The sequence below is a fragment of the Falco naumanni genome, chromosome 9, assembly GCF_017639655.2.
Source record: "Falco naumanni isolate bFalNau1 chromosome 9, bFalNau1.pat, whole genome shotgun sequence".
In the NCBI taxonomy this organism is placed as follows: domain Eukaryota; kingdom Metazoa; phylum Chordata; class Aves; order Falconiformes; family Falconidae; genus Falco; species Falco naumanni.
Genome location: NC_054062.1, coordinates 35,011,122 through 35,025,890, shown reverse-complemented (window position 1 = coordinate 35,025,890; position 14,769 = coordinate 35,011,122). Strand labels below are relative to the sequence as shown.

Sequence of the window (14,769 nt, the reverse complement as noted above, 5' to 3'; positions counted from 1 at the left end):
TCTTTATTTGGGAATATGGCTGTCACGTTCAGAAGAACTGTACCGTGTCTCACTGTATAATATATAGATCTTATCTAGATGCTGGTCGAACCTGTACATTTTCCAAAAAAATAAAATATATTCTCTTAGCAGGTTTTAGAAGCACCCGTGCTGGCCGAAGGCGAGTAGTGCTTGGGGTGTGTATTTTGTGGCACAGGCAGCATTTGCACGCGTTAGAAGCACTGTTTTTTGCTGTTGCCAGCGGCGAGTGCCGCCTTGCCGGTGCAGCGGCCCGGGCGGCGCACAGCCGGCGGGCGGGGGCGGGGCGGGGCGGGGCGGCGGCCGGGGCGCGGCAGCCGCCGGAAGGGGCGGCCCCGGGCCGGCGCACTGCGGCCGCATGGGTGGCGTGTGGAGCCGCGCGGCGCGGCTCGGGCTCCCCGCGGCCCGGGCGGCGGCGGCCCCGCTCAGCGGGCGGCGGCAGCGGGGCTGGCTATGCGGCGGCGGGGCGGCCCCGCTGCTGCTGCTGGCGGCGGCGCTGCCCCGCGGCCCGGCCCGCCCGCCGCCCGTAGCGCCTCACTTCCTGCGCGCCGGGGCGGGGCCAGGGGGCTGGGGCCGCCGCTGCGAGACGGGCGGGAGCGCCGCCGCACGCCTTCCCGGGGAGCAGCCGGCCGCCATGCCCGCCGCCGGCCTCGCCGCCAGCCCCGCCGAGCCGCAAGCGCCGGCGGGCGACGAGTCCCTGCGCCGGGGCCGCCGGAGGAAGGTCAAGGTGGGAGCGGGCGGCCGCGCGCCACGTGCCGCCGCGGGGGCGGCCATTTTGTACGGCCCGGCCCCGTCGCGGGCCCGGGGGCAGCCCGGGCATTGAGGCCTTAGAACCGAATAACGGCGGGTTGTTGGAACGGGTGGGCGAGGGGGGCAGGTCCGCCGTGTAACGCCCGCTTCTCTGCGGCAGGAGGAGAGCCAGGAGAAGAAGCTGAAGCGGCGGGAGAGAGTGAAGCGGCGCGGTAAGGCCGAGGGTGCGCAGGCCCAGCCTGAGGAGAGCGGGCTGGGCGACGGTGACCTTGAGCCGCCCCTGGCCAAGAAAACAAAAAAAACCAAGGAGAAGAGTAACGGTCTGACTGGAGAGAGCGGCGGCGCCGAGCACAGGGTGCAGCCTTCCTCCGCTGTGAGCAACGGCGTGGTGTCCCCGGTAGCCCACAGCGTGTCCGGCAGTGCGGCCGCTGGAGAGCAGGACAGCGACGCAGAGGTACTAATGCGGTGCCAGCGTGAGCCCTTAGCTTGCCTGAAGGCTCCGTGGTAATGAGCGGGAGTAATATGTGGTGGGTGCTGCGTGGAGACTTGGTGTGTGAGGGCAGTGGCAGCGTTAGGCTGTTGTACCTCATAGGTTTGCGGCACCTGGTCCTGGGTGTCAGCGAGCGCCCGGCGTCGCGCCTGCTGGGGCCATGCTGGGGCGGGTGACTACCCGTCTCTCTTTGTGCCTTTCTCCTCGTGAGAAACGTCGAGCTGTTTGGAGTAGCTTATCCTGCAGTGAAGGAGGGTGGCTAGCACGGAGCAGCTTCCGTGTGCTGGCTCATCTTCATGTAGCCACTTGGTTTGCGTCCTGCAGCGCAAGGGTTTCTCCCTGCTGCACAGGCAGTCACCAGCCCAGAAACGCGCACCGCTTTGTGCTGTGGTGGTGCTCTCTCTGCTGGCTGGCCCTTCAAAGAAGTGTTTAGCAAGGTGTCCTATAAGGGAAGGTCACAGTTATCTTAATTAGTTCCCATTTCTGGGGTTCTCCCTCTTCAGATTTCACCCTTGGCCTCACATGTAGATACGAGAGGGCCCCGCAGCTTGCCTTCCCCTCTATAGGGCTTTCTGTGGGCAGTTTTCTCTCGTGTGTTTAAGATGGGAATGTGAATCAAGAGTGCGTTTGGTACTTTGGGTGTAATGATGTCATCTCTTGGACCTTTGAAGTAGAAGCTAAATTGTGAGTTTTAAGTATCTAGTGGCGTGCAAAGTTAAGTTGTTTCTGTGGTGTACTGAGTAGGTGTGATGTGGAGGGAAATTCCTGCTTCATGCAGTGAATTGTGACATTTTGCTGTGAAGAAGTTTTCGAATTATTTCAGCGGACTCCAGTTCAGATTTTAACAAGTAGTTTCCCTTTCCTGAACTTGCCAAGCATATGTGCATGATGCACTAAGATCACATGGAAGGGGCAACTCCCTTTTGTTCGCCGGGGTCTTAAAAGGTGGCACAGGTATATCTGAACTAGGGATGAGATAGCAGTAATTGGGGTTTTGAACCAATTGTTGCAGGTAACAAGCACAGGAATACCTTTGGCGGGAAGTCTTAAGACTGATGTAAAGCCAGGATTTGCTTGTAGGAATTCTGTCACACTGAGTGCCTGTGTCAATGTGTCTTGTCTTCTAATACAGGGTGGCCAGATTAAAGTTTCCCACTTCACTCTGTGATGACATTTTTGTTTGTGAAGTGCCTGCTCTGCAAGGGTTTTCTTTAAACAGAAGGGAGGTAGCTGGTAAAATTGCAGTGGTAAAGCAAATGCACAGCTTTTCTTGTGTGCTTATGTAGGCTATGTTGTTTGCTCATCTCTTAGAACTATTAAGTTTTTTTTTTTCTTTTTTTCTTTTATCCTGTTAGGAGCTGACAGAAGAAGCAAAAGAAGGTGCCTTCTCTAATTTTCCTCTCTCCCAAAACACCATCAACCTTCTCAAAGGTTAGTTAATGTGGTGAAAGAAATTTCTGTAAGCATTTGTCCAGAATTGCACTGTTAACCTGTTTAAGCAGAGACAGAAGCCTGCACTTGTCATACACTTACTGTGTGGTAACAATATGCATGTGAGTAGTCACTGTAGATTCAAAGAATCTGCTGTTGTTAGTTGGGAACAAAGTTTCTGTTTTGTTCAGCTTCAAGTGCCTTAAGGTGAGTTTGTTATTCATGCTGTCCTCATTTCTAGATACACCTTCTAGAGACAGGTTTCTCTTCTTGTCAGCATCATTCTACTTACTATGTATCTTCAATTCTCATATCTGCTGTCTACAATATCACTTCTTAAGTGTAAAGGTGTTTTGTATATGAAGACTGTTTGGCTTCTGTGAACAGATTATTCTCATACTTTGGGCATTTTCATATCTTGTTTTGATTAATTTTGTTGAGGGAGTAATCACTGTAGAGTTCTTGTCCTCTGTGATGGTAAGTTGTGTTATTCTTGTTCCTCAGACAGAATTCTCCTTGTTCCTTCATGTTTTCTTTACTCAAAAGTTTCTCTTAGATGGATTGTTTAATTTCCACTGTGCAAAATCTCTCTGGAGTTTTAGAATATTTCAAAACACCCTTACCTCCTCCCACCCTTCAGAACCAAGCTACCACAAACTCTTGGACTGTATCAGAAAAAAACCTGTTGTGTTTTTATTTTTTATTTCCTCTCCTGTTGACTTACACCAGACATCACAAAGGTGACCGTATTTCATTGTAGATACTCAGCTGTATGTTTGGGGGTGGAATATCCTTTGATCTAGAGTAGGAGTGAAAATAAAGATATGTGGTTTTCTTCCAAGTTGCATCTCCTGTTGTGTGCAGGATTTGATGTGATGTGCCCTACATATTTGGGTTAGTTATATCTGAGGGCTTCTAGCTGTTTACCTTTTAATGAAACCTCTTTGGGTTATCTTACAGCTCGAGGTATAAAATACCTGTTCCCTGTGCAAGTGAAGACTTTTCAGCCCATATACGATGGTAAAGATGTAATTGCTCAAGCTCGAACAGGAACCGGGAAAACCTTTGCTTTTGCTCTTCCACTGACGGAAAAACTTCAGAGTGTCTCACAAGATGAGAGAAGAAGTCGTGCACCAAAAGTAATTTATCACTTAAGGCTTAATACCAAAACCTTAGAATGTGGCAGTTTTCAAAAGTGATTTTGTAATTGCTTTGGCGACTCTTTGTTTGGGACTTCTTTCTCCTTTATTGGTGTTTGTAATACTGAACACTTTCCTTGGATCAGGAGCTACAGTGTGACAGATCTTGCAGCATCACAGTGATAACATGTTTCATGTTTAGGGTTCCTTGTGACTGCATTAGGGAGAATGGTCAGGGCACTGCAGTAGTACCTACCAGACTTCCAGACTGCTGTCTGCAGGAAGTTAGCTTGCGGCTTTGGGGCTCAGTCCCCTGCCTCTTCTGAGGAAGCGGTTGAGTCAGCTGGACTTGTCTCTGTTCACTGAGGCTGTTTCTCACTATGAATTCCACGGTGATAACTGAAGGCTTTTGGTTGGTTGTTTTTTTTTTTTTCCTGTTATGTCTGGAGACTTGTCTTAATGGATGCAAGTGGTGTTTATATTCCAACTCATGGAATCTCATTAAGTAGGAATCAGTAATGAGATATCTGTGATCAGATGATGTATTCCCATACAAATGTATATATGTTTAACATTAGACTGAAAAGCTGCTGTAGTCTGCAGATTTGTTGCCTACTTCATCCTTCTGTTTTACTAACTTTAATGGCAATGTAAGTTTTAAAATCTTACTGTCAGAAAGATTTCTAGAGAATAATTTAGCTCTTTATTTTAATCGTTTCATTCTTAAACGACATGGAGGGGAGAAGGATAGATACTGGAAGGCGGCAGATAGGTGGAGTGCATCATGCTGTGTATCTTTTAAGACCTTACTGGTCCAGATTGCTTAGTGCCTGCTCTTATCCTTTAATGCTGAATTCATTCATTGTCCTTGGTTATGTTAATGAAGTGTCTGTTTTATCTGGTATTAAGAAAAAAAAATACTTGTTTTCTACATCTCAGTTATTTTGTCATGCTTTGCCTTGTTTCCTCATGCTGGCTATGAGGCTGTGTGCGGGCTCCAGGTGGCAGGAAATATTGCTTGGATGGTGGGGAGCTGTGGGCATCTCTGCAACAAGTGTAGAGTCAGAATGGGAGTACAAGGTGTTTGACATGAAGTAAACCCTTTTGTCCTAGCACCCTCTCCCAAGCAACAGCTGTGGTTTTTGTCTCCTTTCGCTCCCTCCAGGTGCTGGTTCTTGTTCCAACGAGGGAACTGGCCACTCAAGTAGCCAAAGACTTCAAGAATCTCACCAGGAAACTGTCAGTGGCTTGTTTTTATGGAGGAACACCATATAAAGCACAACGTAAGTAAATGCTAAGGAATTACTACAGGATTGAAGTTGACTTTCTCCAAATGCATTCCATGAATAAAACTGGCTTTTTTGCTCCTTGGAGTTTCACTTCAGTCAGAAACCATGCCATTGCTTTCAAAGGAAGCATAAGCCTGGGTTGAATTATTTTAGTCCCAATGAAACTTTATTTAAAAGAATGGTTATAGGTCTGCAAAGTGACTAGTCCTTTTAGTTTCTCCTTTATTGCATGTTTGTCTGGTTTTTGTGAGACTAGATGACCATCCAAAGAAGGGAGAGAACTCTGTATGTGCATGTGGCTCTTTCTGTCTCCAGAGATAGCTGTGAAAAAGAAATTAGCTGAAAAACTAAAGTGTTCTTCCTTACAAAGCTCTGGAGGTTTCTAATGCAGATGATTGCTGCTTGGAAATTGATGTATCTTATTGTAAGTTTGCTTGTGGTTTAGCTGGTATTCCTGACAAGAGTTAACTTGGACCACCATTAAGTTTACTTGTTTGTTACCTGGACTGGATCTAGTGCTTTATTCAGAGATGAAAGTGAAGAGCAGTCGCTTTTTGGCTCTAAAATGAGAAGTGTTGCTGTGTACTGGTGACTTTTTACCTTGTTGTCTCTTAGCATTCTGACACTGTCCTTGGTTTTTTGTCATCTTCCAGTTGATCTTCTTAGAAGTGGCATTGATGTTCTAGTGGGGACTCCTGGACGGATCAAAGACCACATTCAGAATAGCAAGCTGGAACTTTCCAGTGTGAAGCATGTTGTTTTGGATGAAGTTGATCATATGTTGGACATGGGCTTTGCTGAACAAGTGGAAGAAATCTTAGGATTTGCTTATAAAAAAGGTAAATTATGACAGCAGGAGAGGAATAGGGGATAATGCAGAAAGTGCAGTTATGCTATTTTGAAAACTGCCAGTGCACTTCTAACTCGAATCCTTTGTGCAATGCTAGTATCAGACCTCAGAGAAAAGGGTAAGGTAGAATTAAAAAAGATTCAAAGCAAGGTAATAGATGGCTCAAGGGCTGGAATGACATCCCTGAAAGGAGGGTGTGTGTGAGGAAATGGCAAAAAGTAACAAACCCAGCCCAGCTCCCCAAGCCCTAATGTTCTTCATCCTGAGAGAGGTGGCTGAGCATAGGGTTCTGGTTATGGGCGTGCCTGTACGCTCGGCATCACACAGAGTTCACAGTTGGGGGATATTTGCTCTTTTCTGATGTAGTGGGCATTCAGCGAAGCCACCAGATAGCCAGTACAGCAGCGAAGAAAGTTATTTTAATAGTGTGAAGTTCCTTCCTTCCCACATTATACTAATACCAAGAGTTTTGAAAAGTGGCTTGAATTACTGGAAGTGGAAATATCAAGGATTACTAAAAGCAAGGGTATCACTTCTGGCTCTGGAAGCCACAAAAACTTGGCTACTGACACTGCTTCTTAACATCTTTGTTAACTACACTTGACTACTGTTGGAGAGAGTATATGATCTTCGTGGATCTTAGTTTGACCCAATACAGCCACGTTATTTTTACTTAACTGTTAGGTTCTCCCCATTTCTGCAGAGTTGGTCTTTGTCCTGACAGCCAAAAAGCACAGATAACCTTCTGAAAAAGGAGATCTGTATAGTTTTTGAAAGAGTTGTTGTAGTTACTCAATTTTGAAAGTTTTCTTCATAACCGGAAGATAAATTTTGGGGTATAATAGTGTCCTCTTGCAGTGTGTGTTTCTTTCTGTCTGAACCTGTGGAGTTATGAAGGTAGGTTAAACTTTTTCAAGATGCTGTTGAGCTGTTTTTACCTGGGGTGATCTATCTTGTTATATAATTTGTGCCCCTAGTCTGCAGAGTGTCCATTTTAGCTTGCCTTTTTCCTTTACACATAGCCATACTGTTCACAGCTAGTTAGTATTGGAATACCAGGCAAGGAAGGACTGAGATGAGATCTTTCAAGTATGTGGGAGGACTTCAGGCACACTCTAAACCATTTTTAGCAGATGATGTCGAAGTGTGTCTTGCATTTCTTCTCAGGCAGGATGAAGGACTTAGTTTGGTCCAGTTAAAATTACTGTAATTTTGCCTTTTGTGTCTAAAGGATATTAAAAATGTTTTCATTGCTTCTAAGTTTTCTTTTTGTAGCCCACTTACTGCACATGTAAGCCTCTCAAGTTGAGAGCAACTCTGTTGCTTTTTTTATCAGTACTCAAGTTCCAGATTCTGTTGTGATGACTGGAATCGGTGGCCTTTCCTTCCAGGTTCTGAGAACAACCCCCAGACACTGCTGTTTTCTGCAACTTGTCCACGATGGGTATATGATGTAGCGAAAAAATACATGAAAGATGAATATGAACAGATTGACCTGATTGGAAAGAGGACTCAAAGGACTGCCACGACTGTGGAAGTGAGTGATTCTGCTGCAGAGCAGTGCAGGTCCTGAGAGTATGTGGCCTGGATGAAATGGGTTCTGCACTGACACTGCCCATGGGGCTGTGCAATGACTTTTCGCATGATTGACACACAGATTATTATTTTATTTTTGTTAAGCAGAGCTTTCGTATGGAAGCAGTATGCAAGCTTAGAAAAAAATATTCTTTCTGTGTTCATTTTGTCTGTGCTTGTGTGGTTTAGGTTTAACATAGATGCTTATCATGATTCTTTCCCAAACAGCACCTGGCTATACAGTGTCGCTCATCTCAGAGAGCAGGAGTTCTTGGGGATATCATTCAAGTCTACAGTGGCAGCCGTGGGCGGACCATTGTCTTTTGTGAGACCAAAAAGGAAGCAAATGAACTGGCTATGAATGCTTCGCTCAAACAGGTACTGCTGTCTGAATGGAGAGCAGCAGTAACAGATATACAGGGGTCGAATGCCCTGAAATAAATGTGAGGTTGCAACTGCGTGGATGAAGTTGTTTCTGTGGGTGGTTTTAAGACTTATGAAAGCTGCTTCTAAAAGTAGAGCTTTGCAGTTTAAGATACCCTCTTGGCTGTGATGAATTTATTCCTTTGGCTTTACAATCACGCAGGACAGGATCAATGGAAAAAATGCAGCACATGCTGAATAGGAGACAGTAATAGTGGTAATAAACAGGAGCTAGTATAGTGCACATCTTCCGTTTCACATTAGCGTGCTTTTCGGATTCCCATCTTGTAATGGCATTTATTTGAAAAGTCAGTATTCAGGAAAATCCAACTAATATGGTACAATGGAATCTCTTGTTGCCCTTGGAAGGTCACTTAATAGTTTGATCAGAACTCAGGTGATATATTGAGCAGGTTTTCTATGTTTGCTTGAATTATTTTTGAGTGGGGGGAAAATTGCTGGATTTTTTTTTCAGAGAAAATTCAGTTTGATAGCAAATACTAATTTATGGAGAAAGAGCAGTGGTGGAAATACATGGCTTGCCCCAGTATTTGATAAACATCATATACCATGCCCATTAAGATCTTGCAGCAACAACTTTTGTCTGTTGGCTCTGCTGCTTTCACAGAAAATCTGACGGTTTTGTTCTTGTGTCAGTATGTGACATATTTTTCTGTTATGTTAGTAAGTTCTGCTTTAGAGAGCAGTTACTCATTTGAATTCTGAGCTTGTGACTCTCCCTCTCTCCTTGTCAAACACTTGATCTTGTCCCATTAAAAGCAGAGGTTGTTCAGATCACCTGTAGGGTTTGCGAAGGCCCTGACAACCTCACTTCAGCTTCTGTGGGTTTTGGGATGGCTTCCCAGGAAAGGGAGCAAAGTCTTTTGCTAGCTCTTGATGAGCACTGCTTAAGAAAAGTTGCTTCCATTTGTTCCAGTGGAAGTGAGAGCTGAAGTGGGCCCTTTTGGTGTGGCAGGCTGCAACTTCTACAGTTTGCTGTCGGTGTGCTACAAATAATGTTATGGTAAAACTCCTGCTTATGAGTATTACTGTCCCAGAGAAGAATCAAACCACAAAGTAGGATGCTTTATATTCCTTTGGTATTGGCCGTGTAATTATTTTCTCTTGCTCTGCACAATATTTCGGCTTTTGTAATTAAATGTCTGTAGATGCTGCAGTGTAGGCTGCCCCATTAAATAACATGTTAATGGCTTGTTTCACTGACAGGATGCCCAGTCATTGCACGGTGACATTCCACAGACACAGAGAGAAATTACATTGAAAGGCTTTAGAAATGGTGTTTTTGAAGTTCTGATTGCAACAAATGTAGCTGCCCGTGGCCTGGATATTCCCGAGGTTGACCTTGTTGTGCAGTGTTCACCACCAAAAGTAAGTCCTTAGGGGAGACTAAAATTGTAATTTATTTCATTGTGACAGAACAGTGGGTTATTGCTCTGTTTCACCAGAATTATGTTCTGATTCACAAATGAAGTGGATTTTCTTTTGTAAATGCCAGCCTAGAATTTCCTAGTTAATTTTTTTTATTTTGAGTTTTGGTTAAAGTACATGTGACAGTTTTTGGTTACTCTGGAAAGTCGTAAGATAGCTTTTGACATTGTTTCAGCATTTCTGAATCACTTCTGAACATTGTTGAGTTTCATAATGATTCTATAAAACATTTTTGCTGTCTTTTTTCTTTTGCAACGCCAGTGGAGCTTTTTATTTGAAAAAAACTTAATAGTGTTTTTTAAACCTGAGGCAGCATACCTTGGGCAGGGTAACATAAGCAGATCTGAGTGGTTTGTGTGTAGTTACAAGTTTGGGTATAGAGACGTAATGAATCACGCCTTAGGCTTTTGAATTAGAATTTAGCTTGCATTTTCTCTCTCTTATAATCTATAAATTTCAGCAGTTTAAGTGACATAAGGTTTTCTCATGTTAATCTGAATTTTTGAAGGATGTTGACTCCTACATCCATCGTTCTGGACGTACAGGTCGAGCTGGCCGGACCGGGATCTGCATTTGTTTATTTCAGAGAAGAGAAGAAGATCTTCTGAAACAAGTTGAGCACAAAGCGGTGAGTTGTACCTCAGACATCTGTTTAATGAAATTTTTTCAGCTCCTAAAAAGACTCTGCCACTCTTAGACTTTGTAATGATGGGCTGCTTATGAGTCCAGTATGGGACCCATGTCCCATAGAGTAGTAGGCCTAAAGTGTTCCTATTTGGTAAGCGTTTATACATGCTTTTGTAGTAGCCAGTTCTAATCTCTTATTAGTACTCCCATGTTGGCAGTACTCTGTTGATGTCAGCAGGCAGACTGTGACAGGAATGCATGAAGGAGACTATGCTTTGCATTATAATCTGCATGTAAATTGTGTAAAGTAGCTCCAGATTAACAAAGGTGGAAACTTAAAAGCCTCATTCTAGCTTTAGAAATAGATTAAGCAAAGACTGTGGTGATGTTCTAAATAGTAACTAGAAGTCTCAATAATGTGACTCGGATAGGATTGAGCTGTAGAGTGCCGAAAATGCCTTTAACTGTAATTGGTTTTCTTGATTTCAGGGGATTACATTTAAGCGTGTAGGTGTTCCTTCTGCTACAGATGTAATCAAAGCTTCAAGTAATGATGCCAAAAAGTAAGTTTATTTGCCTGTTCTAAAAAGACGTTACCAATAACAGTGCTGTTACTGCAGAGCTTCAAGGGTGCAGACCCGTATGTGAGTGTGTCTTTGCCTATGTTGTAAAAGTCAGCTGCTTTGCATGTTAATTCTGACTTGTTTTCATAATGATATCAATAAACCTCTGTGTGCTTGAACATAGACCTTTTGATAGAACCTGATGTTCTCTAAGTTCTTGCTAAAATTAACCTTTATTTATATAACCAGAAATCAGTAGCAGAACAAGGAATTACTGTTGTGAGAGAAAACTGATTTTGTCTGCTCAGATGATACACTATTAGTGTGTAAAGAGCAATACTTAGTATAATGAGTTACTCTGGCATAATGAGGGTGTTGTAGCTGTGTCCTGTGTTTCTTTGTATTGTTTTATTATCAAGGGTTGTGGATTTTAGTCTGTGCAGCTCTGTTTACATTTGCTGCCCCATTGGTGGAAATTGCATTGACAGAGATTATTATAATTGGTAGGGATTTGACCAGTGTAAAGGAGACCATGGGCATGGTGTTGAGTTCACTGCGTACTAAAAAATGGTGAAGGGTGCTGGTGTACCAAAAAATAGCATCAGAGGAGTAGCTGTTCTCAATTTCCCAGCTTGTTTTCACTGCCTCTCCCAGAAACAACCAATTTAATCAGCTTGCACTGAGAGCAAGAAGTGCCTTGCCCCAGCCCAGCAGTGGCATTGTAGTGGTTTGCTTCTCTTTGTTGTGAAGTAAAAGCAAGGGATTCTTGGCTTTGCTGGCAACACTTTCTTGTGGGTTCTTGGGTATGGCGTTAAGAGTGCTAGTATTTTAGAGCCTTCCCTTGACAATGCTGTCAAACATGCCATGTTGTAAATCCTCAACTCTGAACGCATCTTTCAGGAGGCTCACCTTGATGACCAGAGAAGGTAGGTATTCAACATCCTGAAGGTGTCAAGTTAAATGAGTGGTAGTGAAGCATAAGTATGATAGCCAAGGCTTTTAGAGATAATATGTTAATCTTGAAAGCTGTCTGAAGGTTATGTCTTAAACATGACTGCACTTCACACTGGCCTTTGCCGATTTCTTAAACTTTTGTTGTCACCATGTAGGTTGCTGGAGGCCATTCCTCCTTCTGCAGTAGACTACTTCAGAAAATCTGCTCAAGAGCTCATAGATGAAAAAGGGGCAGTTGATGCCCTGGCAGCAGCTCTAGCCCATATTTCTGGGGCATCTTACGTACAGCAGCGCTCCTTACTCAACTCAACTGCGGTAAATAACATCATGCCTGTGTTAACAGTAATGGATAAATGAATTGCTTGCGTCCAGTCAGAGTGTGGCATCATCATCTCGGGTTCTTTCAGTAGGGTTTCTGAATAGCTGTTGTCCCCAGCTCCTGGTTTGTTGGTTGTTCCTTAACTGAAATCAGCTCTTGCTGGTGCTCTGCAGCAAACCAGAGAAATTTGAAATCTGTTAGTAAACTTTCTTGTAAGGACAACTACAAGAATTTCTCCAGACACCTAAGTGACAGAAAACTTGGATGCTCTTAAGAGAGTTTAACTAATGGCATTTTACAAGCTAATAGGTTGGTTCATGCTATTGTAGTTTTTCCCTTCCCAGGAAGCTTTTACATTTCTGTAGTATTTCAAGTAAGTCTAGCATGTGATTACCTGATTTCAAAGAGATCTTGACAGGTGAAGAGTACAGCTCTTCCTTTTTCTGATGCATTTAGGGAGAAATTGGCCCAGTTTGTGGCATGGTAACACAATTTTGGAAATAGTTGTGACTGGACTGTGTATGAGTTTGGGTTTTATGTAACCCATTTTCTACTGGTAACTTTCTGTATATATTCAATAGGTGTGTCTTTGCTTCTGGGTATTCTGTTTGCCTTAATATCAATGGGCAATCCTAGGTTACATGGATGCTTTTGGCTTCTTAGGAGGCTTTTGGTTGCTTCACTTTCAGGAAGCTGACTTCTTAGGATTAAATGCTACATTACAATAACAAGTTATTACATAGTTCATCAGTAAGCAAGCTGCAGGCTGTCCAACTAAGTTTAGTCTTGTAAATGCTTTTTTTCTGTTTCCCAAAGGGCTTTGTGACCATGGTGTTAAAGTGCTCAATAGAAATGCATACCATGAGCTATGCCTGGAGAGGACTAAAAGAACAGCTTGGTGAGGAGGTAGATGGCAAAGTATCTGCGATGCGTTTCCTCAAGGGGAAGATGGTAAGCTGGCCCAACCTTGGGGAAGGGGTAGGGGTGTGCGTGCAGATGCACACATACACGCAGCCAGTTTTTGCAGTGTTTGAGGTAGAAGTTTTGAAATACCCTTATAGAAATACTGATACCTTACTCTCATTTCTCTGAAAATGGTAACCTATCATGAGGGCCCCTGAAACTGCTGTTTATGTATACACTATTGAAAAAACCAAACACACACACATATTAAAGCTAGCTGTGTTTCAAAAGACACTGATTTGAATAGATATGTTGCTCCTAAATGATAATGCAAGAATTCTCTCCTAAAAAAGAAAAAAAAATCATTAGAGATATATATATATAATGGGAGTGGTTGTTGTGACATGCTAACACTGTATACCACTGCACTGGAAAGACAGCTGTAGAGTAGGGTAGTGACTGACTACTGACTGCCTGACCCAAGCAAAACAGCATTCACCTGACTGTCAGCCTGGCTCCTGATGTGTCTGACATCTGTCTTCTGTGCAGGTATATTCTTGGAGAGCTTGTGGTGCCAGATGATGCCTGTCTTACTTTTAAACAGACAGGCTGACTGCAGGCAATGCTACTGTCAGCATGGAGCATTTGAGTCTGCATTTTATTTTCTTATTTTTTCAGCTTACAAAGACCATGCTTCTGCTATTTCTGGTTTCTACACTTAAGTGTGTATGAGCGGTTGCAGGTGCTCCCTGACTGGAGTTGCATATCTCTGTTCTTGGATGTATTTTTGGAAAGTAAATGCCTCTTTTTCTCTGTTATAGGGTGTGTGCTTTGATATCCCTGTTGGCGAACTGAGTAACATACAGGTATGTTTTTGTAGCCAGAATTGGCTTTGGAACCTGGCAATCTGAAATGTGGTGATTGCCATGTATAGGACTGAATATAGGGTGGTGTGGGAGGATAAGGCTTGTGTTTTAATAAGAGCATTGCATAGACAACAGAGTCATTAGAAAGAACAGAGCACAATTGTTAGAAGTTATGCTGTCATGCCTCTTTCTCATTTCAGTTCTCATTATATTACCTGATTTTATTAAACAAAATCCTATGTTCTTTGGCTACTCTGGGTTTTGATCTCTCCAGATTAATTGAGAGTTACCCAGTTTTCTGTTGACTTCACTTCCTCTTGTCCCTTTGTGATAATTTATGCTATGTCTGAGGACTGTGAGTTATCTCCTCGCTGTGAGGGATCTCTTGACCTGTTTTGGCGTTGGGTGGGGTTTGTCTGGGAATGCCTTTGCATTCAGTGCTGCTTTTAAGTGACATAGGGTACCTTGGACACACCTGCAAGCACATAAAGTCTCCTTACATTGGTCTTGTTTCAGGAACAGTGGAGGGACACCAGGCGCTGGCAACTGTCTGTGGCGAAGGAATTGCCTGAGCTGGAAGAGTGTCCCCAGGAGGCGGGACGAGGGTTCTCCAGGTTTAGAAATGGGAAGCAAAGTGACAGCAGCTTCAGGAGAAACAACTGGTTTAAGAGTGGAAACCGGGGACATGATTTTAACAGATTAGTTGATTAACCTCTGGTTAACAACTCTGAGTTAACAGGACTGAGCTGACTTATGAAAAAGTAAAAGCCTGTTAGACGTTCTTCTTTGTCTTTATTCCTTGATAGAGCAGCCTACCTTTTGAGGATGGCTAACAGTCATGTTTGCTGAAATGACTGAGTTTTTGGAAGATTTTTCTTTCCGCCTGGCAAACCAGCTGGTGCCATTTTCCCGCCATATGTGTTTCTGCAGGGAGAGGAGTGTTTTACTGGAAACTCGGTGCTGTGGGCGAACAGCACGCCTTCAAACGTGGACAGTTACTGCACCTTGCCTGTTCAGCAACCCTTGCATTAAAAAACCTGGTTCTAAAAAAAAAATTTTCTCAGAAAAAAATTGAGATAGAGTCCCTCTGCACCCTTTCTCGTGAGCATCCCACAGGTGCTGG

At 43.8% G+C, this 14,769-nt stretch overlaps 1 protein-coding gene across 1 annotated transcript; it reads left to right on the top strand.

Moving 5' to 3' along the window:
• The first annotated feature begins 15 nt into the window (after nt 1–15).
• LOC121093815 (nucleolar RNA helicase 2-like) lies at nt 16–14,427 on the top strand. Its single transcript, XM_040606688.1, has 16 exons — nt 16–39; nt 242–745; nt 929–1,222; nt 2,614–2,689; nt 3,650–3,828; nt 4,994–5,111; nt 5,771–5,956; nt 7,359–7,504; nt 7,771–7,920; nt 9,193–9,354; nt 9,923–10,042; nt 10,531–10,604; nt 11,714–11,873; nt 12,694–12,828; nt 13,602–13,646; nt 14,163–14,427. The coding sequence occupies exons 1-16, from the start codon at nt 16–18 to the stop codon at nt 14,355–14,357; spliced, it is 2,568 nt and encodes an 855-aa protein (XP_040462622.1). The 3' UTR covers nt 14,358–14,427.
• Nucleotides 14,428–14,769: the final 342 nt, after the last annotated feature.

What these genes read in the sequence shown, in the direction of transcription:
- LOC121093815 (XM_040606688.1), top strand. Translation starts at nt 16, where the DNA reads ATGGCTGTCACGTTCAGAAGAACT. An exon ending in GAAGAAGTCGTGCACCAAAA is followed by an intron (nt 3,829 to 4,993) that starts GTAATTTATCAC and finishes CGCTCCCTCCAG; the next exon opens with GTGCTGGTTCTTGTTCCAAC. An exon ending in TCAAGTAATGATGCCAAAAA is followed by an intron (nt 10,605 to 11,713) that starts GTAAGTTTATTT and finishes GTCACCATGTAG; the next exon opens with GTTGCTGGAGGCCATTCCTC.